This window comes from Carassius gibelio, chromosome B1, assembly GCF_023724105.1.
Source record: "Carassius gibelio isolate Cgi1373 ecotype wild population from Czech Republic chromosome B1, carGib1.2-hapl.c, whole genome shotgun sequence".
Taxonomy (NCBI): domain Eukaryota; kingdom Metazoa; phylum Chordata; class Actinopteri; order Cypriniformes; family Cyprinidae; genus Carassius; species Carassius gibelio.
Window position 1 is genome coordinate 18,231,003 of NC_068396.1, and position 24,819 is coordinate 18,255,821.

Sequence of the window (24,819 nt, forward strand, 5' to 3'; positions counted from 1 at the left end):
TGGCACATAGGCGCTAGAGACCCTTGTGGATGTTAATATACCTCGCAGTTCCTCTCTCTTTGTGCATTGCACTTTGTGTGCATTTGTGTGTGTGTGTGTGGGGGGGGCTCCCTGCTGAGACTACAGATGGTAGAAGGGGCTGGCTAGGGCCATGGTGATGGTCACATTCTCACATGGGACCACAGGCCCCCTGTTCTCACACCTACACCTCCTGTTCGCTACTGGCCAGCTCCACTGTCATTACCACAGCCTGCTACCCCTGTAAATGCCATGCCAGTAGCGGTGAATAAGGCAAAGGATGTGCCAATCTAATATAACACACATGCACAACACATGGTTATGTGGCTTGAATTACATCTATAGTTGCCATAAGAGCCTCACTTTAGATGCAGCATGGAAGTGCATTAGAATCCTCAGTTTTAAATAGGGCGAGTAACAGCTTCTGATTTTCTGCATAGATTGAATTAACTTAATTTAAACCATCAATAAAATTTATGCTTTCAAGTTTAGAGGGTTGAAATTTGTGGGTTTAGTGAGTTGATCATTTGAACAAGATAACATTTTCTTAGTACAGTAAATTCTAAACTTTTCTGAATCAGATTTGGGATATATCTCATCGACCACATGTGACACCCAAGCACATCAATGTAGAAACCATTTATAGCTGAAATATCTTATGCTATGATGTATCTTTAGGTGGTTAACTTAAAGGTATAGTTAATCAAAAAATGAAATTCTGTTATAATTTACTCACCCTCAAGTAGTTCTAAACCTGCGTAAGTTTCATTCTTCTTCTTAACTTAAAGGAAGATATTTTAATGATTCTTTTTTATTTTCAGATAATGAAAGTCAGTGGCTACCAGCAACTGTTTGGTTATCCACATTCTCCAAAATCTTTATTTGTATTAAGCAAAAGAAAGAAAGATCTTTAGGGTGAGTAAATGTTGGCACAATTTTTGGTGAACAGTATGCCTTTAATGTAAACCCACATGCAAATGTTATACAGTACATGTACATTTTCATGTTATCATAAAAGTAAAAACCTATATAAAACCAATTAGAAACAATTTTATATATTAACATATATATCTAGCCCATACAATCATGTATGTTTATGTATGTGTAATAATAATAAAAAAAAACATCCATTTCAAAAACTCAGCAACACTCGTTGATATGATAGAATATAAAAAACGTACACTGTTAAATATTATTTGCCTTGTAGTTTGATTTCTGTACTCTGTAAATCTGTCTCTTTATAGCACTCCATCATCATCACCACATCCATTTGATAAAAAAAAAACTTTATGTGTGATATTTCAAAATGTAACTGCTTTTCAAGGTTAATGGCTCTCAATGGGCCCTTCTGTAAGTTCAAAGAAAAATCCTCAGATAACTTTTTGTGCACAGTTGTTTGGACTGTCTTGGTTTATTTTATGTAAGATTTAAATTAACTCTAGATTTATGTTAGAAACTTATATCTTCATCTACCCAGTGCATGAACATGATATATACCCTCATTGGTAACATATATGTCCATTTCACTCTTGATATAGGGCAATATATGTCATATATTACAATTACAAATATGTTCAAAAGAAAACACACAAGATGAAAAGGGGTACCATAGGGACTACAAGTGAACTTACTATCTCATATCATAGGTCAGTGCACCAGTGGTGATTCTAGTGCTGACTGAGAGTGATTCAGCTGTTCTTAAACTGTTTGTGTTCTGTAATTGCTCTTGTATGACACAGATCTCTGTGAGTTGTAGTTGCAGGACAAGAGGTCTCTGTCTGCCCCTCTGACCCACTGCAATTAGACTGACTCCTTGTGTGCTTCCTGTCAGTATAGAGATTCCGTTGTCATATGACATGCCGCTAATACACACATGCACAAAGACACAGAGACAAAAGTCATATCAACTTGGACACAAGGCTTAAGGCCACTTGTCTATCACAGTACATCCACCCACCCCCCACGCCAATTTTTCTGTTGCCAGCACCAGCTCTTTGTCTCCATACATCATGGCAATATGAAGCAAGTTGCAACTAGCCCTTGTCTCCCCACCCTCCCTTGTGTGGCTCAGGGCCACAGCAAGTCAGTGGAGCCTCCCTCATCATTTTAATCAGCTTGTTAGGCATGGTCGGTCACCATAACACACAGATGCCTGATCAACAAACATACATACTTCTTTGATCCTGCTTTGTGATCTGGGAATATCGTGCACATAATCTAACTATTGCGAGGAAAATATTGATGCTGAATAGCTTTAGGAAAATTGCAATGTACTTTGACAGGATGGGATTTTAACAAAAGTTGGCTGTTTGGGGAATAGTTCATTGTACATTTGGGAATTGTGCAAATCATGCATACCATCTGAACTTGCCTGTTTGATTCCCCCATAGCCACAAATCCAGCAGGGTCTCCTCAGCATCATCTGGACCCACCAACTGGCCCCCAGTTCCTACTGCCCACTTTGTCCCCACCTCTAGCTATGATTGGAATTTTGCTTCAATTCCAAAAGTCCAACAGCTTCTGTGGACTCTCCATTGGCCATTCTGAAATTTGAAGGAGAAGTTCAGGTCCACAGATAACCTCTTGTGCACAACTGTTTGGGCTGTTTTGGTTTAGTTCATGCTGGTTTGAAGATTTAAATGTAACTTTTAACGTTAATCAAATTCATACATTTAAAAAATGTGAATCTGAGTCGTCACTTATATTCCACAAATTAAAAAAATAATGACTGTTTTCACATGTCATATTTAAAAAAATATGATTTCCCTGTGTCTTTCTTACTATCTTATCTGTGTTAAGATAATGAAGGAGAATATATAAATATATAAATATTGTGCGTATCTGTGTTTTCCGGCGGTCTGACATCTCTGCTCGTGGGTCTATGATGTGTGGAGAGGGGCAAGAGGAAGGTATGATGCGAAGGGGCGGTGTTAGACAATACCACCTCACAAATATATCCCAACCCTCTGTCATTCTGAAGAGCTTTTACTAAGAACTATACTCTCACACACTGATCCGTTATAGCCCGATCAGGCGACGGAGCTCCAGCGAAATAGAAGAGAAGACAGGATTTACCGGTTTTCGAGTCGAGGGCTGTTTATCTATCGCCAGTTCATTCCAAATAATCGCAGTCTCGCCCAAGAGGACTGACAACATTTCAGTACTTTTCTACAATCTTATCGACACTGCCATCTCTATTGTCTAGAGTCTGGGGTCACGAGGCATCACCTCCAAATATTTGTATCTCAAGATAAAAGGCATCATCTATTATTATTTTTTACAGACGAATAACAGCGAAAAGCAGAATTGCTCGGCATCATAATTTTGACAGAGACATATTTTACTCAATTTGTTTTCGTGGGATTTCAAAGTAGCTACTAAATGAAGAAATATTTAACACGGTGAGATGCTCCATGACAGAAATTACAGAAAGACACGCGGATAGAGTAAAGAGTTGGACAGTTTGTAAAGGACAAGGATCTTCTTTCTGGAGCTGTCAAGTGCATAACACGGTTTGTTGAATTATTCGTGTAATAATTATATTTAACGGCTTTATAATAAATCTGTTTGTATGTTTTTAAAGGTAGCAATATAATAATTATTATAGTTTGTAAAGATGTTAATCAGTAGGTTTCAATATTCGTGTTGGTATATTAAATATTTAGACGTTTAGTTTGTTTTAGGCTACAGTTCTTTTTAAAAGTGTTCTCGAAAATGCTTTGTACAACTGTTGCTTTACACCTTTATTCTATTTACCAGTCATTCAAGAATTTTTCAAAACTAACAACAACAACAACAAAAATAAAAAAATAAAAAAATAGTGTAGTCTATTTAAAGTGAATTAGCCATGTAGATGTTGCAAATATATTGTATACATGTTGTAGCCTATATAATAATTGTGGGTGTTCATTATCAGTTGTGAGAGAGAAATTATGCTGATCTAAAAGCAAAGTTCCCACAACAGATGTTAACCTTTTGAACCATTTATTATTCTGGTTCCGTTTTGTCCTGTCACGCAGCACGCGCCAAGCCTTATAGTGTGACAGATGGATGGCTTTAATTGCAGAACGTGACTCCAGAATTATCATATTTGCACTTAATATTTTATATAGGAAGGACAACAAAAAGGTGCGCATTTTTCATTTGTCCGTTTTAAAACTGTGTGTGTGTGTGCGTTATTAGCATTGTATACACACATTGTTATTAGCAATGCTAAACTGTTTTTAACAATGACAATTTCGTTCTCCTTTTACTCTTTTATTTATAGAATTTCAAATGCTCAAAGTGGAAATATGCATTTCCCCCAATAGCTATAGTAGTAGTGCAAAATGCTTTAAAAATGTAGCCTTTCACGATGTTTGCTCTGCATATTTTGCTAATGTCACGTACAATTTAGTGTGAGAGCTGTTATGACAATATAAGTATTGCCCTGCAAATATCGTCGTGTAGTGTGCAAAGAGGATAATAATAGGCTATGTAGCCTATATTTTGGGGAGCATAAACATGGGGGGAAACAGACAGTGAAAGACTCTTTAAAAACACTTAAAAACTGCGTAAAACAAAAATTCGTTTGTTTTCTTTAGTAACCCAAACGTAATTATGAAATATTTGTGTTTCAGGACTTGAGACATTTCTAAGTCGAAACTGAAAATGATGCTGAGTCCGGAACAAACTGATTCAGATCTACCGTGGAGCCAGTCAGACGCTGAGACAATGCTGAACGATATCAAGGTTGGCTGCATCACGGACGAACCCATGGAGGGAGAGGGCAAGACGAAGTCGCTGGCCCCACAAGCCCTCAGCAGGGAGGAAAAGAGGCGGCGCAGGCGCGCCACAGCGAAATACCGTTCAGCCCACGCCACCCGCGAGAGAATCCGGGTCGAAGCCTTCAACGTTGCCTTTGCCGAACTGAGAAAGTTGTTGCCTACACTGCCCCCTGACAAAAAATTGTCCAAGATTGAAATTCTGAGACTAGCTATTTGTTACATTTCATACCTAAATCATGTGTTAGATGTTTAGCAGAGGACCCTTTTTATGAGTAACGCACTCCAAGGACACATGAGGACCTGTCTGCAGCAAACAAAACGGTATCCTAATTTTTGCAGTTTGCAACTCTTTGCGCATCCTACACTGGAAGTGCAATTAGAAGAGATTGAAACCACATAAAATGGCTATCACCCAAGTGTTCATTAGACTTTAGACATGTTTTCATAAATTTAAATGAGATATTAGGCTATAGCTTAGAGCGAAGAGATACTCTCTTCAACCAAAAATGGTGATTGCTCAAAGAGTCGTGAACCATTTAAAAGACTGTGGTCCCTGCTTTAAGCTAGATACAGAATAAATGATGCAATAAGGTCGAGGAGGACGTAAAACAAATCGAATAACCAATGTTGTAATTTGTGTATATGGGCAGTGTATAGTGTTTTTATAGCAGGTCAAAGTACAGAGAAAACCCGTTGCATCACTCTGTAGAACAGTGAAGAATAAACCAGCCCCTCTCCTCCTCTAATAGCTGCTCGGTAGATCTAGTAAGTAGTTGTATAATCAGGAGGAAATTACGTAAAAGTGCCACTCGAATTATGACATCGTGACCATAACCACTCGCATTAAAATATTTATTTGTTATTTATTATATACTTGTTGAATATATTTTAATATGATTCATGTCATTATTATTATTATTATTTTTGTTGTTGAAAGATTGTTTAATGTACGTTGGTTGTATGTAGCTCAGAGAAAAGTTTGCTTGTGTGTTAGATCTTGTCATTCAGTAATGATGAGATAAGAATGTTAAGCATAAACTTGCACCTTTAGTGTTAATTGATTTAATATATATATATATATATATATATATATATATATATATATATATATATATATATATATATATATATATATGTATATATATATATGTATATATATATATATATATATATATATATATATATATATATATATATATATATATATATATATATATATATATATAACACTAAAGGTGCAAGTAGACATATCTATATATTTTGTGATGCAGTTAGTTAGATAAATTGGCTGTTTTTGTTCACCAGTTTGTCATACATTAGAACAACAAATTCATTACAAAGAAATCTTTTTAATGAACAGCCATTTTCATCAATGGTCTATTAATGTCATCTGAATTGTAGACCTATGATTTATGTGACAATAGACTGTCACGTTTACTGTATGACCAAAAATGTAATCGTAATTTTTCAATTTTCACCTTTTCACGTCTGAGATGTTTTTGACCCCAACTACCCCACTACAACATGTGAGTTATATAGACTAAAGTTATAGTGAGTTATTTTATTTTATTATTATTATTATTTTTTTTTTTTTTGAAAAAACATATCTGCTATCCAAAGATCTATATTGTATTTTCAGGGTCGTGCCCTTCATTGCTTCATGCACATATTTTGTAGTAAAGTTTCTGTGACAGATTTTTTTAATTGAATTATAATTTTTTTTTCATATTTTGATGTTGATTTTTTTTTAAATAAAATAACAATAAAAACGGTTTGACTCTTTAATCACAGATTCCGAATCATAAAATAATATTGTCTTAAAGATTAAATAGGTCGCCTGAGAATTACATTTGTGCTTCTGAGTGATAAATTTATGTATGTAAATTTGATTCTTTATTAGCAGTGACTTTAGTAATTGTGACGTAATTTGTTTTAGGATATTCCGATTACTTGACATAGTCTACCAAAAGATGTGAATTAAGTCAGAAGCGCAGAGAAAATGGTGTAGAGTGGTCAGTCACGGTAAGCGTTGTCGAGGTTTTGCTCTCCGTGTGTTTGCTCCTCGTTCTCCCTCTTGGCTGAAAGGCCGTTTCCCTAGAGAGGGGGCAGGTGTTACTCCAGACGAGCCAAGACAACCAAATTACTGGCCGTCTGGCACCTCCCGTGGGAAACAGAGTGAGTGAGAGAGAGAGAGAGAAAGAGAGAGAGAGCGCGCGAGAGAGAGAGAGATAAAGAGAGAGAGAGATTTATTCTTATATACCATTTATTCATATATAAAATATTTTAAATTTAGACTACATATGCTGATCACTGACTGAACAAAGTTAACCAATAATTAAAAACATGCAAGGGTTAACTTTGTTCAATCTGCCCTTGTCCATGATCAGCAAAATTGTTTGTGTGTTATTAGTTTAGCCATACTGACACTGACTTCTATGAAGATCAAAGTGTTCACAAACTTCTTGTCATTATATATATATATATATATATATATATATATATATATATATATATATATATATATATATATATATATATATATATATAAAACTAAATGATTTCTCACATCCAAAAGAATCAGCAAGCTAATAGCTGCCTACATTAGTTTCTCAAGCCTGTGTGATTATCACTCATTCAAAACCTCAGTTGTCTCAGATCAGTGTTTTTACCCTTGTAAGTCCAAAGTGTTTTTAGGAGAACCATTTTTCTTGATCAAATCTTTTTTATTTAGATCTATTTAATCTGAAAATCTCTTCACTTGCTGGCAATAAAAGAACATTTTACACTTACACAACAGCACTCAAATTCAAACACTGGCTCAGTGAAAGGATTTGAAAGAGCTTCTCTTGTAATCCATGACTTAACATGCGATAATTAACTTTGTGTCTATGATGTCTCTAAAAGGATTTGACAGTACAAGTTGTAGTGCATTATAACATAAATACTGTGTCTACAGCCAACAAAAGACACGTTTTCATCATCAAAATGTAAAGAGCAGCTTTTTTTTATGAATCTGGAGGGAAAGTGATAAGGAGAGTGAGACCTTATAGCTATGAAGCACCAAATCAAGTATGTGAGTATGATTTTTAGTTCAAAAATGGTTTAAACAGGAATTATAATATTTTCTGCAGTTTGGTTTGGCATGGTTTTCTCTTTAACAGAAAACCAGTTTAATCAGACACTATAAAGCATTCCTTTCAAAATTGTTGTTAATGCATTTATTATTATTCAGTGGGGTTCTGGTGTTTCAAATGTGACTTAAATTAATATTAATAAAATTTAAACCAAATACATCACATGGACAAATGCTTCACCAACTGATAATAGTTTGTATGTTATTGAAGAGTATTTATGGTATAAGATGTTATATACTAATTCACTTTACTTTTGTACATACTGCAGCTCCAAAACAAACCCTAATTTAAATAATATGTCAGCTGTAGTCCTGTTTTGAAAGGGTAACAGACTGTGAATGCAGCCAGCACATGTGTGTTTGTGTATGAGAAAAAGCCATATTGCCTCTCTGTTCACCATGGATTATGTAATGGCAAAGACCTACAAGTGACCATATGTCAGGAAGTGTACAGACGGCCAAGAATCCTATTCACTATAGCCCTGTCTGTGGGTTCTCCCATCATCATTATTCAGGTACACTTTTCTAGAATCAAACATGGAACAATATACGCGGGAACACATTCCCATTTTTTCCAAATAAAGCTTCTTGTCTTTCCAAGAGAAACACAAGAAAAAGCAACCATATGTCCACAGGTCTTTACACAGCATTTAAAAAGCAGAAGGGAGTGTTTGCATCTTTCCTCTCCTTCCATTACAAGTGTGCTCATCTTCAATGCCTAGAGCCCATCTCCCTTTGCACCTTCAATCTACCCCTTTCACTCATTCCCTTGATATCCATCAAAGGTGTGTGTTGTAGAGTGAGCGTTGCACTAGCAGTGAGGTACAAAGGCAGATCCATGTGTTGAAATGTGGCCCCTGGGATGGGCCACATTATGCTTGCCCACTTCACCAGCAGGGACCCAGGCTGGAGCTGGCTCATGGCCCTTTGTCTCCAAACAGATGGAAATACACTAGAGTAGAGAGAGTGGGAGAGAAAAGAAGAAAGGGGATACAGAAAAAAAAAGAAGTCAGTCTGTTCTCATTACCTCACATATTGAGAGCGACACGCTTACAATACGTCAGTATCGGAGAGGCTCTGTCTTATTCAAACTCATGCTCAGGCCATCTGTACACACAGCACACATGCATTTACACATGCAAAGCAGTCAATTTCATATATTTAAGTACCTTTATTGCTATACCACCAAATTAAGTGGCAATTTTAAAAGTATGCTTACTTTGTCTGTTTTGTTTGTTTGTTTAGTTTTTTTGTAGAAGTGTATTTATACTTTGTATTTCAACAAGAGCATAATATTGAATGAATACATTTTAAGTTAAATGGTATGAAAATCTGTAAACGCAGGGCATCCATCCCTCAGACTCCAAACAGAATAATCTCAGGGGCCCAAACAGGCGTGCTGAACAGCGATAATCTGCACAATGACTTCTTACAAAGCACATACAGGTGCATCTCAATAAATTAGAATGTTGTGAAAAAGTTAATTTATGTCAGTAATTCAACTCAAATTGTGAAACTCGTGTCTTAAATAAATTCAATGCACACATACTGAAGGTAGTTTAAGTCTCTGGTTCTTTTAATTGTGATGATTTTGCCTCGCATTTAACAAAACCAACCAATTCACTTTCTCAACAAATTAGAATAAGGTGACATCACAATCAGATAATCAACACAAAACCCCTGCAAAGGTTCCCTGATCCTTCAAAATGGTCTCTCAGTCTGGTTCACTAGGCTAAACATTCATGGAGAAGACTGCTGATCTGACAGTTGTCCAGAAGACAATCATTGACACTCTTCACAAGGAGGGTAAGCCACAAACATTCATTGCCAAAGAAACTGGCTGTTCACAGATTTCTGTATCCAAGCATGTTAACAGAAAGTTGAGTGGAAGGAAAAAGTTTGGAAGAAAACGATTCACAACAAACCGAGAGAACCGCAGCCTTATGAGGATTGTCAAGCAAAAACAATTTAAGAATTTGAGTGAACTTCACAAGGAATGGACTGAGGCTGGGGTCAAGGCATCAAAAGTGACCACACACAGATGTGTCAAAGAATTTGCTGAGCCACAGACAACATCAGAGTCATCTTACCTGGGATAAGGAGAAGAAGAACTGGACTGGTGCCCAGTGGTCCAAAGTCCTCCTTTCAGATGAGAGCAAGTTTTGTATTTAATTTGGAAACCAAGGTCCTAGAGTGTGGAGAAGCTCATAGTCCAAGTTGCTTGTAGTCCAGTGTTAAGTTTCCACAGTCTGTGATGATTTGGAGTGCAATGTCATCTGCTGGTGTTGGTCCATTGTGTTTTTTGAAAACCAAAGTTACTGCACCCATTTACCAAGACATTTTGGAGCACTTCATGCTTCCTTCTGCTGACCAGTTTTTTGAAGATGCTGATTTCATTTTCCAGCAGGATTTGGCACCTGTCCACACTGTCAATAGCACCAAAAGTTGTTCAAATGACCATGGTGTTGGTGTGCTTGACTGGCCAGCAAACTCATCAGACCTGAACCCCATAGAGAATCTATTATATTGTATTGTCAAGAACAAAATGAGAAACAAGAGACCAAAAAATGCAAAGAAACCTGGGCTTCCATACCACCTCTGCAGTGCCACAAACTGATCACTTCCATGCCACACCGAATTGAAAAAGGAGCCCCTACCAAGTATTGAGTACATGTACAGTAAATGAACATACTTTCCAGAAGGCCAACAATTCACTAAAAAGTTGTATTATTATTATTACTATTATTATTATTATTATTATTATTATTATTATTTATTTATTTATTTTTTACTGGTCTTATGGAGTATAATTTGTTTTTTAGATATTGAACTGGTACGTTTTTGTTAAATGTGAGCCAAAATCATCACAATTAAAAGAACCGAAGACTTAAACTACTCAGTCTGTGTGCATTTAATTTAATACACAGGTTTCAAACGTTGTTCTCACACTATTCGTCACGTCAAGGATCCAAGAACGAATTAAGACATAGATCTTTCTGAGATTACATCGCCCTCTGTCGGTCACTTTTAGTTGTTGCATATTCAAGCGATATTCTCAGAAAATAGATGTGCACTACATGCATTTGTCCACAAGATAGTGATCTTTGCTTAAGAAAGTGAGAGACGTTTCTTCACATATGTGATACGTGTGTACTACCAATAATTCTCAAATGCTTACTAACAGATACATTGATGCTAGCACATTGTTTTCAGAAAAAAAAGATACACTACATAAAACTGAATTACAAAATTGCAAATTAACCTGAATGGCTGACACTGCTGTAACACTTCTTCGCTTCAGTTACATTTTATATTTATATCTGTCTGCAGCCTCAAGAAGTTTGCCAGAGACTTGGCATGAATAATTTAATAGCTGTAATGCAACTGGTCTCGCCATGCTTGTGTAGCCATAGGGAGCAGGTAAAAATGTCTAAGTCAGAGGTATTGAACTCAGCATGACTCCGGGATATCCTTAATCTTTAGTGTCAAGCAGGAAATTAGTAAAAACATCTGGATGCTAGCGTCAGCTGACTAACATTTTGACTGAATTGTGACGACAAGCTTTAAGAGCTATCATTACAGCCATTATTTGTTGCATTTGTCATCGTTTGTTTATTTAGGCCCACAGTGAATTTAGGTCGTCAGTCACCCTTATAGTGCTTTGTAAAACAACTCTAAAATACAATAGTGTCATTCATAATTCGGTTAGTTCAGATAGCAGAGTGAATCTATCAGCTTTCAGCAGTTCTACAATGAGCAGTAATGATATTGTTCAGTTCGAGTCAGAATTCAGTGTTGATTTGATGCAGTTCTAGTATTGATGTTGCAAGATGTGATTCAGCTATTAAGCAGCTCTACAAAAACAATAGTGCCATCACACAGCTTCAGTTCAAGTTTCCAGCCAATAGTTTTAATCAATGCTGTCATATCGATATATTACAAAAACTTTATGTTATTTATTTACTTATTTAGATTTTATTAGTTTTACTCCCTGCATTTAATTTATTTTACATCTATATCCTTACTTTTACAAACGTTTGTTTGAACACGGGAGTAAAATCGTGTGCTGTTGTAGTCTAATTGTATATTTTGTAGTACATTGTTTTTGGTCGTTACATAATGAATTCTATTCTATTCTATTCTATTCTATTCTATTCTATTCTATTCTATTCTATTCACGCATTCCTAGCCTACTTACTGTACAGTAGGCGTTTTCAATTGGTCGGCCACAGTTGTTCCCCTACCGCGACATGTTCGTACTGCACTTTTGCCTCACTTCTAAAGGAAGCACTGCCCAGACCAAATCCCAGTGTATCAAGCTGTATCTATCACAGGAAATTCGGTCAGTTTAAGTCTCGGACATACCCGGGGATTATATATAAAATAAAGTCGTTGTTCCGAACTTTCCATCAGAATTCAACGATTCGATAAAGGTGAGTTTGTTAACGTTATATCGACGGACTGTGATGAAACATTCTGCCGCCGTGAGCTTAGCTTGCTATGGAACTGCTGTGACACTTGCGAATTTGCAACCTTGCATTGTTTCAATATCTTCTCTTCAACTGATTATTATTAAATATTGTCCGTAGGGTACTATTTTATCTTTTTAGTCTTACCCTGTGGGTACACACATAATTCATTTAAATAATGGTCTCATGTTGTTGGTCAGCAGATCACGATTAGATGCCCATACATGTATGTAACCTTACAGTGATTGTTACCGCACTAAAAATGACACTATTTGCAGCGAGCTCCAACATTAACAGTGGAAAACGCCTTGGAAAGTGCGGGATAGGGATAGAAGCTGAATATCGCTTCTTCTCTTCCAAACTTAATTCTCTCCTGCTTAGGAGGAGTTTTATTCATTTACAGCGGTCTTTCCCCTGTCTGGGTCGGTTAGTCGTGAGGTAGCCTATACTAACTAATATGATTTATGGTTAAAGGAGTAAGGCAAGACGTTTCAGGCCTTGAACAGACCGGGGTTTTTCCTACAGCGTCCGCCATTTATTCGAGTTGCGGGAGGCTACAGGTACTATTGGGAGTTGGCAAACAAAAGTTATGGGTTTTTCGACATTAAACAAAACACAAGCTTCATTTGACCAGTGTAAACAGTATATCAGTAAAAAGCCAATGTTGAAACTGAGCTGACAGTTTAGGGTAAACAGTGGTCAATTTTATAGTTGTAAATCCTCAAGAAAACAACATCATAACACTTTCTCATGATAAGAATCCATCTAAAGTAATTCCAATTTAAGTAAACTATATATATTTTTAATATCTGTCTTTTATGCTTCACTGAAAACCATGGACTTGATGCTTGTATTGTTTATCTGCAGAATAATTAGTCATCTTTGTTTGCTGACCATCCAAAGCATTCCAGCAGTCATTTCCTGAAGCTCAATTCTTTGTAGCTTGTCATACAGAAATATGTGGTGTGATGTCTTTTTTTGTTATAAAACATGCACAACCTGCCACCAAACAGAAAATCATTTAGCAACTTGGAGATTCCCACCATCCTATGAATTATTCAACACTGTCAGTTATATAGATTATATCTGTGCTTTTAACCTTTGATGGCTGGAAATTTCATGATTATTATCTGTGCAGTTTACACAGGATTACACAGGACCGTGAAAGTGTCTGCTAAATACCTGTCATGCAGCTACAATTTCAAAGCCATTTAATAAATGCTACACCCTTTTTTGAAAGACACCAATGAAATGGCTGTTTAAACGGTAGACTTCTCTCTTATAGTTGTTGAATCTAAGTTGTGGTAACAGTGCAGTGTGATTCAGCTTCAATGCAAAAAAAAAAAAATATATAAAACAATTACATGATGGTTTCAATATTTAAAGGGGTGATATGATTTTATTTAAATTCTTCCTCTCTCTTTGGAGTGTTACAAGCTCTTGGTGCATAAAGAAGTTGCAAAGACTAAAGTCTCAAATCCAAAGAGATATTCTTTATAAAAGTTAAGACTTGTCCACATCCTCCTAAAACGTTTAAACATGCCCCCACATCTACGTCACTGTGTGGGGAAGATTTACATAACAAATTTCCAAACCTCCCAAATTTTCATGCAAAAAAAAGAAAGTGTAACTAGCAGAGCACTGAGCACCTTTCTGAAGATTCCGCTCTGCTTGCTCAACCCAGTCCATAATCTAAGTGTTCTTTAAGTGCATTTCTTCGTGTGTGTGTGCTTTTCACAGGCTTTATAATCCAGTTGTATTTTATAAAGATCTATGCGGATTTCATCTAGTGTGTTTGTGTTTGTGTTTTAATGAGCCTGTTTTGAATGTTCTATTGCACAACAACGGCAGCTATTTTCTCAGAAATAAAGTGAACGAAAATCATATACACTTCTTCAGTTTTTGGATTTTAGGATGGCTTATAAAATTAAGAAGAATGTAAGAATTTTGTTTTGAATAAATTATTTATCAGAATGCATAATTTTAGACAATTATCCAAGAATTTCGGTACAAACAGTAAACAATTAGGCTTACTAGATTTTTTGCAATAGCCTGTTAAAGCTGCAGTAGGTAACTTTTGTAAATATATATTTTTTACATATTTGTTAAACCTGTCATTATGTCCTGACAGTAGAATATGAGACAGATAATCTGTGAAAAAAATCAAGCTCCTCTGGCTCCTCCCAGTGGTCCTATTGCCATTTGCAGTTACTGACCGCTCCCGGTAAGAAATCAACCAATCAGAGCTGCGGTCCGTAACTTTGTTTGTGTTCAAAATGTAGAAAAATGTATATAATAAGCGAGTACACCATGAATCCATTTTCCAAACCGTGTTTTTAGCTTGTCCTGAATCACTAGGGTGCACCTATAATAAGTGTTTATATTCGGACTATTTTAGATTGCTTCGGGGGAACCGCGGCGGAGTAACCCAGTACCTTTGTGATTCTTCATAGACATAAACAGAGAGAAGTAGTTCCGGCCACGATGTTCTTCCGCAAGACGCAAGCAGTTCTGTTTATTAACCGCTAGAGCGTCAAAAGTTCCCTACTGCAGCTTTAAGCAAGCTATTGTGAATGTGAAATCTGTGAGATTTTTTGTTTTGTATTTATCTTGTTAAAATTATATCTATTGTATTTTCAAAGTTCTCTGTGTTTATTTATTTAATAGTAAAGTTACTTCCTAGATAATCATTTGGTTCATGTATGCAGTAGGCCTTGCCTGCGTTTAAAAACGTGCGCCTAGTTGCGGTTTTGTTTTAACGGTTATTGTTTTTTTAACGCTAATAAAAAACAAATCATAAAAAATGTCATGTGTGGTGCTTTGGTTTATCATCTGTTGCTTCATATTATTTGAATGTAATCATGTTTAAAATCGGTTATTCTGGATGATAACTTGAACGAATATTTAGTTTGATTACCTATTTGTGGAAATTTTTCACAAGCCCTGAGATATAGTCCGCAGGAGTGGATGGGAGTGGACACAAACATTGCGGGTGTGGGCGGGCCTGGAAAACATAGGTTGCGGGAGCGGGCGGGCCTGCTCATACATTCAGCGGAAGCGGGCGGGTGCGGTTTTAAGAAAACAGTCTCTAGACTGCAGGGCTCTAGTCTATGGTTCAGGAGTGACTTAAAAAGTGGAATATGACAACTGTAGCCAGTTGTGTGGTGGCTCTTGATGCCTTGACCCCAGCCATAGTCCATTTCTAGTGAAGTTCACTCAAATTCTGAGGTTGTACTTCCTTCGCCAACTGAGGAAGTTTAACCTGCCACAGGACTCAGGAGCTGCTGAAACAGTTCTACTCAGCCATCATTGAGCCTGTCCTGTGTACTTCAATAACTGTCTGGTTTGGTTCAGCTACAAAATCAGACATCAGAAGACTGCAGAAAACGGTTTGGACTGCTGAAAGGATTATTGGTGCTCCCCTGCCCACCCTTCAAGAACTGTATACATCAGGGGTGAGAAAAAGAAAATCACTCTGGATCCCTCACATTCAAGTTACCCCTTCTTTGAACTTTTGCCATCTGGCCAGCGCTTCAGAGCCGCATATACCAGGACAGCCAGGCACAAGAACAGTTTCTTCCCCCAGGCAATCTACCTCATGAACAGTCACTTATGCAATAAAAATGTGCAATATCCTTATATTTATTTGTTACCCCTTCATCCTAGTACATCCCTGCATCTTATTCGATCCTATTCCATTATCATCTATAGCACAACTATTTATACAGCCTATTTATTTGCAACTTTTTTTTTTTTTTTTGGTCTGTGTTGTTTTCTCAGATTTTTTTTTTGTTGGGTACGCAAGATCTAAACCATTAAGAGCCTTGTAAGTAATACTATTTTGTAACTGATACGGAACTTAATAGGTATGTGTGGCAAGTGGGGTGGGGCCGAGGGACGTGGGAACAAGGAGTGAAGCCGGCGGGATGATTGGGAAATCAGCGACACCTGCGCCCCACCGCCGGTCTCGAGTCCCACGTAGGAGATGGAAGGATATAAAACTGGAGCGACGATAGTGAAGGACGAGAGAGGACCAGGCCTGGGTCTTATTTTATGTTTTACTTTTTATTTGCACGCATCAGTCGTCCGTGAGGGGCTGATGCGCTGTTTTGTGTTTATTTTGAATAATTAAAATGTTATTTGATTGTGCGCCGGTTCCCGCCTCCTTCTTCCGGATGATTAGGAAGTTTTTATCATTACAGTGGTGCCAAAACCCGGGAGAAGGAGGGATGCGCTGCTGAAGATCCCTCGCCGCTGTGGTGAATCCACGGTGCCATCGAGCTGGCGTAGGGCTGGGTACCGAACTTCGATGCCTTTATGGTATCGAACGAAAAACTTCGATAATATGAAAAACTTCATCATAGTATTGCAACCAAAGCCGGTGTTAATGAAGCATTTGTTTGGAAGAGTGTTTTGCCCTCCCTCCCTGTTTAGTGTGGTCTACTCCATTGTGTATCTTGAAACACAAGAAACACAAGTATTTACGAGAATACTTGCAGAGACAATTATTTTGATTATAATTGTGTGTGTATGTGTTCTTTCAGAAGTTACGATACGCGAAAGATGAATTCATTCTCTGTACGCGCATTGTCTGAAATGCTTCTCGCAGCGCGTGCTTTCAATGAGTGAGTGAAAGCTCCGAACGCGCGCAAATTGTTTAAAACGCTTGAATCAGCAACATTTAGAAACGAGTGCGAGCAGCTTTTCAGAAACGTTGCAAATGTTGTGTGACTTGAACTGTAAAGCACATAAAGCTGTCGTTTGAGTTTATAAACTTCTATTTCATGCATGATTCGTATGGATCTGCTAACTGAATGCAAAGTGTTAGTTCTAGAAGAATGTTTGTGTCTTGATGAGCATGTATTGCTTACTAGGAGTTGCTAAATGAACAGCTGCTGTTCTTTTTTCTTCTTTTTTTTTCAACGGTGGATCAGTTGCCCTACTGGTTAAAATCCCCAAACTGTTTACTTAAATATTAAATTAATAAATGACATCAAAACAGGGGCGTTTGCGTTATGATTTGGTGGGCTGCTGTGGGCCAGAGAGTCCAGGGCCACTTTTTGGTCCCAGTCTGCTCCTGAATGGCACACCCCTATCCAAAAAGCACAACCAGTTGTATTAATAATGTTATCCTGAGCGTGAAGTGTTACCAGAATTTGTTTTCATTAAGGTGAGAAATAAAAGTTTTGTGTTTAAAGTATTTGTGTTGATGTTGAAATGGATTTTAAAACATATGGTATCGAAAAAAGTATCGTTAGGAACGGTATCGAAACTGAGGTATCGAAATTGGCACCGGATCGAAAGATTTTGAACAATACCCAGCCCTGGCCAATACCTAAGCTGGCGAGGAGTGTGCCGCCATGGACGCTCAAGGCGGTGGGCTGGAGCGAGTTGCCGGGGACGGGCGAGCTCGCTGCCGGCCGCCCACGATATGGAGGGGCAGCTGCCATCCATGAGGGAGCGGAGGAGTCGGCGCCGTTCGCCAGGGGGCCGGAGCCTGCTGCCTCCGTGAAGGAATCCGGAGGAGCAGGGAACGGGGGACTCCTGCCGGCTGCCCAAAACCGGAGGAGCCGTCGCCGTCCACCGGGCGGTGGAGGAGTGTCGTGCCGTCCGCCGAGGGGACATCCAGTGCCACCGCCAGGTACTGCGGAGGAGATCACCCAGTTGGTGGAGGGCCGAGCAGCAGTGCGTCTGGGAACCGGATTTGTTTTTTGTTTTTTTTTTCTCTCTCCCCTCTCTCGTCTCTGTCGCTCCTCCTTCCAGCTCCTTTTCTCTCGCCTCGTCTGTCCTACCCCCAGGTTCCCGCAGGTCCCCGTGAGCGGTCCCCCCCGGCCTGCGAGGGGCGATGGGGGTATGTGGCACATAGGGCGGGGCCGAGGGACGTGGGAACAAGGAGTGAGGATGATTGGGAAATCAGCGACACCTGCGTCCCACCGCCGGTCTCGAGTCCCACGTAGGAGATGGAAGGATATAAAACTGGAGCGACGAGAGAGGACCAGGCCTGGGTCTTATTTTATGTTTTGTTTTTTATTTGCGCGCATCAGTCGTCCGTGAGGGGCTGATGCGCTGTTTGGTTTTTAAAATTATAATTTAATTTGATTGTGCGCCGGTTCCCGCCTCCTTCTTCCGGATGATTAGGAAGTTTTTATCATTACAGTATGTAATAGGTACGTTTTAGGGGGGCGTTGCTGAGTCTTAAATTTGATAAAGAATTGGTTTTGAGACTTAAGTCTTTGCAACTTACAAATCTTCTTCATGCGCCAAGAGCTTGTAACACTCCAAAGAGAAAGGAAAAATTTTAATCGAATCATATGATCCCTTTAAAGGTCCGTTCTTTGTGATCCCATGTTTCAAACTTTAGTTAGTGTGTGATGTTGTTGTTGTTGTTGTTGTTGTTGTTGAAGTATAAATATCTGTGTTAAAGTATGAAGTATCACTCAGCTGCTGTCGAATCACAACACCGGAACCGCTGGCTCAATCAGAACTTGTTACGTATTTCTGAAGGAGGGACTTCATAGAACAAGGAAGTCATCAGCCCGTTTTTATGACAGTGAAAACAGCAGTATACAGATAGGTGAATTGTGTGAAAAATACAGTGTTTTTGTACACGCGAAAAATGAATTATGCACATGTTATATTGCACACTGTAAACACAATCAAAGCTTCAAAAAAGCGCAAAAAATGGGACCTTTAACAGGAACAAAGGAAACGTTATCTGTCAGAAACGTTATCAACACTGCCAAGTTATGCTGAAAATTGCAATAATGACAGCTGTTTGCGTAGCTTCTCAGTGAACTACATTTCTGTGTAGTAAATGCTGCTCCATCTGAATCATGTGAAAATACCACATTTAATAAAAAAAAATTTTCTCCAAACTCACTTCATAACATCAGTCGGAGTGTTTGAAGTAAATCTGGTAACACTTTAGTATAGGGTCCAATTCACACTAATAAGTAGTTGCTTATTAGCATGTCTATTATTAACATATTGGCTGTTTATTAGTTATAAAGTACATATAATGCATGACATCCATAATCCTACCCAATACCCTAAACTTAACTACTACCTTATAAACTATTAATAAGCAGCAAATAATGAGTTAATTGAGGCAAAAGTCATAGTTAATGGTTAGTTAATAGTGAGACTTGGACCCTAAAATAATGTGTGACCGTAAATCTTTCTGTGAGATGATGTGGCTTCTTGCACAGAATAAGGCATGCAACATATTTCATAGTATTCTAAGCAGTGATAAAGCCATTGCATCATAAATATATAGTATTTTAATGAAAATCATAATAATAATAACTCAGACAAACCATATATTGTCACAATTGTGTGTTTATTAGTCATGTTTAATCAATAAAATCCGTTAAATCTTCTGCTACGCTATAGGCATTTCCTGGGTTTCTTCTGTGAGGTGTATTTGGAGTTTCAGTATGAGAGCGACTTCTGGCATTTGAATGGTGATTTACTGCTTATACTGATGAGGTCCTGCGATTACTGAGCTCCTGTACTTGTACTCATGTTTGTTAAAATGCCCCCATTACCAAATGCCAATACCCCACATCATGTGATAAGTGCCATATTCAGACAAAGAAACACAGAGAACAGTACAACAGACAGCAGAATACACTTATTATTAGAGATTAAGTATGTCTACAATTTAGTGCTGCAACGACGCTTCGACGTCATCGATTACGTCGACTACAAAAATACATCGATGTAGCAGAAATGAGTCGAACAGACAAATTAAAGAGTCTATCAGAGCTGTGTGCATTGAAACATGAGCTGAGTTCCTCAGGAAGTCATAAATCAGTTCTAGTGCCACAAGAACCAAGCAGATTACCAACCAACTTGTTCACACAATAGCTTTCAACATGAACACCACTAGAGCATTTATTTACAATTTCATTTCGAAGAAGAGATTGTCAAATTTGTTGTTCATAATTGAAATGCAACGCTGGACATCACATGGAAACTCATGAGAGTACTGCACAAGTCCCATTGACTCCCCCCCCCCCCCCCCCCCCCACACACCTAGCAGAACCAGACTGAAATTCCTAAGGGGAGGAAGGGCTTTAAACCTCTGTCTTCACAGAACATCCCTTTGCCAGAGAATGGCAAAGAAACTGCTTCTTGTACATAGATATGGACCAGAATGAACTCAAAAAAGACTTATGAATGAATCATTCCATTGCTTAACTCCATATTCATTTATGTGTAACCCACACATTTGACTATCATGTATAATCACTTATTTTGTATGTCTTTTGATAACTATAGGATACATAGTCATGTCTAGTATTGATGTAATCAAATTTTCTTGCTTGATATTGTCCTGACAATCATTTATTTGTAAAATATATCATAATCGTGTTATAGGAATCATGTCCAAAATTAGACCCTGTGAGGCAAGAACCACATGCTTGGTAAGATAAACAAATGATTTATGATACCCACCCCAAGACCATATCTGATTGTTCAAGGCAACATTTGAGGGGTGGCCAACAAGGAAGTTTAAATACTTTGGACCCCATGAAACTTTGCTTTTAGTCTGCTTTTAGTTCTAGCATTGCTTGTGCTATCAGTCATGCCTTGCTTTTAGTTCCAGCCTTGCTCGTGCTATCAGTCATGCCTGCTCTTAGCTTTTAGCTTGTAGCTTTGCTACCTAGCTTTAGCTTGTAGCATCTAGCCATGCGGTTAGTCATCATTGTTCTTTGAGCGCGGTTCCAGCGTGCATGCCTGCTGCTACTATGCCACAATGAGAAGGAACACAACTTAGTCTCGTCAAACTTTATTTCTTTTCTTTTCCGTTTGAGAGTTTCGTGTTCTGAGTTAAGTTTTGTAACGTCAACCTCGTCTGCGCGTTTGAACTCCAACCAGCCACACAACTCCAGCTTCAGCCAATGCCCAAGCACGGGCTCCCCAAGACGTCACTTCAGCCAACTGAGCTTCCAGCCAATCAGCGACACCGGGATACCCCTTTCAACTGGAGTCCCTTTCACAGCAAACAAAGGCAATGTTTTCCCAGATATTTGTTGTGCTGGTGTATCTAATATAATTTTAACCCCATTGAGGAACTCAATGCGAGCGCTATTTACGTGATTGATGGTTGTTCATGTTTATGCAATTTAACGTATTGCTGTTAACTTGGGATTCCATATTTCCATTCTCTTAAACTCATCTTTCCCTAACTTTCGACCTTCCTGCAACTTGTGTGAATGTGTGTGTGTGTGTGCTTTTATGTGTTGGATTAGTTCATATGTCTTAGATTTATCTAATAAAGCCTTATTCATATTGAAAAGAGAAGTATCTTGTGTTTTGTGCTTACAAGTTAATGTCTTAAACTGCCGATCTTGTTACTGTGCTAATTGATAGTGTTTTCACTATAGTTTGGATATTAGTATCCAGCGCAGATTTGATGTTAAACGGCTCGTTCACTGAACCGCAGGCGCGTCTCCGTGAACAGCCGTGAAACAGTGATTCTGTTCAAATTCCCTTTAAAATCTTAAATGATTCCCTTTGAGCTAAATTGACCTGTTTCCCTTACATCGACGTGCGTGAAATGCGTCGACACGTCACACTGTTTGTTTACATCTCGCGTAATGGCATACTGGGAATGGAGAAAGTTGCATTCTATCACAAAAACAGAGACCACTGTTATCAAAAGTATGGAAATACTTTAAACAGAGAACAAATAAAATGGCCATTTGTTCCCTTTGTAAAACCAACATGGTGTATCACAGCAGCACAACTGCGATGCGCGAGCACCTCAAAGGAAAACATCTTGGCACTCTCCGGTGTTACGGTTTAACTGGTTACCGTGTGATCTGGTGACCAACTTCCTGGTTCAGGTCTGATATTCTTGCACTTGCGGCATTCTGAAAAGTTGAGATGTTTTTAACTCGATGCGGTGCGGACGCGCATGGAAAAAACGAGCGTGTCGCGACCGCGCCGCTTCCATTATGAGCGCGCTTATCTGGCGCCTACATTGGAAATAACGAACTTGAGTGCGCAAAAGACGTGATATGCGAACGGCCCCTTAAAAGACAGCGTGCCGTCGAGACAACAGTCACAAACCACCGAGCTACCCCGAATCAGCTCCAGATCTCTGGAAACCATGCTAAACCATAGCAGAACCCTGAATACATTTCATGGAATACATTTACATTTCAAGAACATTTTATGACGTCTCAGACAACTGTAAATTTATGGCTACTGTGGTTTAATTATAAACGCTATCATAAGCTCATATTTACCATAGTAAAATAATTATCTTTGCCTCTTTATTATTTTATACAGTAAAAACTTCAACCACATTGGTTGAAAATGAATAAAGGTTGAAATGTTATATTAGAAGTTGTACTTATATTTTTTTTGTAAAGTTATACAAAGGATTCATTAGCTAATTAAAAAAAGAATATTAGATTAATTATTTATTGTAATACAAATAATCGTTAGATTAGTCGACAGGGAAAATAATCGTAAGTGGCAGCTCTACTACAATTGTTTATGTGTCTATATATAGCTGGTGTGCACGAGCTGATAGCGGCAGGGCACATGCACAAGCTTGTCGTTTTAATATCCTTTTCTCACAGACATCACTGGAAAGTTTGTAGTTCCGTCAGATATGTCAAAAACAGGTAAGTAAAACTTCCCCCTTAAAAGCATACTAGCGTGTGTGTAGCCACATGACTCTGCTCTCCAGTCAGTGTTATAAAAGCAAAACACAGAGCTGCACGCCGGTTCAACACATAGTGATGGCGCGCGTGCGGTGAGCATTGAGTCTTCACTAAACTTTGTCAGTTGTATTTGTTTTATGGTTTGGACATTCAAGCGATTAGACTGTCGGATGTGTATTATTATTTTGAGCTCCCATGTTCGCACAGCTGCATTGTGGCATGAATACTCATATAAACAGTAGCTGTGAAGATCGCGCACACAGAGGAATGCAAAAACTAGTTGTCAGCGCAGTCCTGTGATTTATTACTAAAGTAGCTTAGAATCTCAGAACTTATAGCATATTTTTCTACTTTTGAAGTAACTATGCTATTTACAACCCGCAGCTTCATAATATAGAGACAGTATTCACACACGCAATCACTCGTACTGGTAAAGTGCTAATTTATCTTTATTTGATCTTTATTTATCTCTTACACAGCAATAATCTATAAGAAATGTTACGAATATAGATAAAATAACTGCTGATAGTGAACTATGATGTCAGATCGCGCTTTAAGTAGGAAAAAATATCCCACCTTTAATAGTCGATCTCAACCGTCTGGCTGAGGCCAGTCTAAAAAGAAGCTCAGGACAGTTGACAGAACGCTGCTGCGTGTCGTAACGAAAGCGTATCATTTTCATGTGTTATTAAGCCTTGCCACTTGCCAATTTAACCATTCAAAAAAACTTTAAAGAACATTCAAACACAAGACGCGGAAAAGCTGAACTGAGCAGCTGGTTACTCGCGCTGTGCTCGGTGCGCATGTGGAGAGAGAGCCGCGTCTCACAGACAGTAACACTGAACCGACCTCTTGTTTGCGGAATTGCTAATGCAACTTTTTCACACCACAGCCTTAACACAATTAATCATTGCTTGGTAATTGGCCAACAAAATATTGACTGTTGTCTGAAGTTTTGTTTGATTGTAATCCATTACATATCTTTCTATCAAAGAGTTCTTATCATATTTTATTACCATTTTCTAAACTATAGCAAATAAACTGATAATGTGAGATGTTGAAGGCGTCTGAATAAATTTTGGTTTGACTGTATGTTTAATTTTTACAGTGCTATTTTACATTTAATTATTCGGTTTCTGTACCTGGACACTTACAAACTTCTCTTCAAGAACTTAAACACTGTGTAAATAGCAAAAACAAATAAACAGACGGAACATACAATTTAAACACTTTCAAACAGGGCCCACTGGTACAACCTGCACCTGGGCACCGCTAACCCCAGCTACGGCCCTGCGTACAGTACAAACCTTGTCAGTGAACTATGAGGGCAAAAAACCAAAACTGATACAAAATAATCGTTCATAATCGTAAACGAGGTAAAATGTTCAATTAATCGATTTTTTGACTTTAGACCATAATCGTCCAGCCCTACAGCAAGTGCAACATTGCTTTAAATAAAGCATTGTAAAATGTTCCCAACAAAGGCATCTGGGCTGTGCACCATTTCCCAGTGGTTCTGCTCCTGATGAAAACCGTTATATTCTCAGAGAAGTCTGCCTTATATTGTCTTGCCTAACAAGCACAAAATATGTGAAAATATAATGTGCTAAGAAAATAAAAATATAATTATTGATAATTAATTGATATGCAACTTCTCAAAGAGCATGTTTGCATGCTGCATTCTTCTCTGACAATTGACATTTATGCATTTGGCAGATTCTTTTATCCAAAGTGACCTACATTGCATTCAA

General features: G+C 38.1%; 2 protein-coding genes across 2 annotated transcripts in view; both read left to right on the forward strand.

Annotated features, from left to right (window-relative positions):
* Window positions 1–2,981: 2,981 nt before the first annotated feature.
* On the forward strand, window positions 2,982–5,866 carry LOC127949668 (helix-loop-helix protein 2-like). The gene is made up of 2 exons (XM_052547130.1): window positions 2,982–3,530; window positions 4,638–5,866. The coding sequence occupies exon 2, from the start codon at window positions 4,669–4,671 to the stop codon at window positions 5,035–5,037; it is 369 nt and encodes a 122-aa protein (XP_052403090.1). The 5' UTR covers window positions 2,982–3,530; window positions 4,638–4,668; the 3' UTR covers window positions 5,038–5,866.
* A 6,306-nt stretch (window positions 5,867–12,172) lies between these two features.
* The window catches only part of LOC127949650 (vang-like protein 1), a 111,881-nt gene continuing 99,234 nt past the window's right edge, over window positions 12,173–24,819 (forward strand). The window contains exon 1 of the mRNA XM_052547101.1: window positions 12,173–12,350. The gene's annotated coding sequence lies outside the window, so the exon portion shown is untranslated. The remainder of the gene's footprint in view (window positions 12,351–24,819) is intronic.

Coding starts and splice junctions, on each gene's coding strand:
- LOC127949668 (XM_052547130.1), top strand. CDS start 4,669: ATGATGCTGAGTCCGGAACAAACTGATTCAGATCTACCGTGGAGCCAG.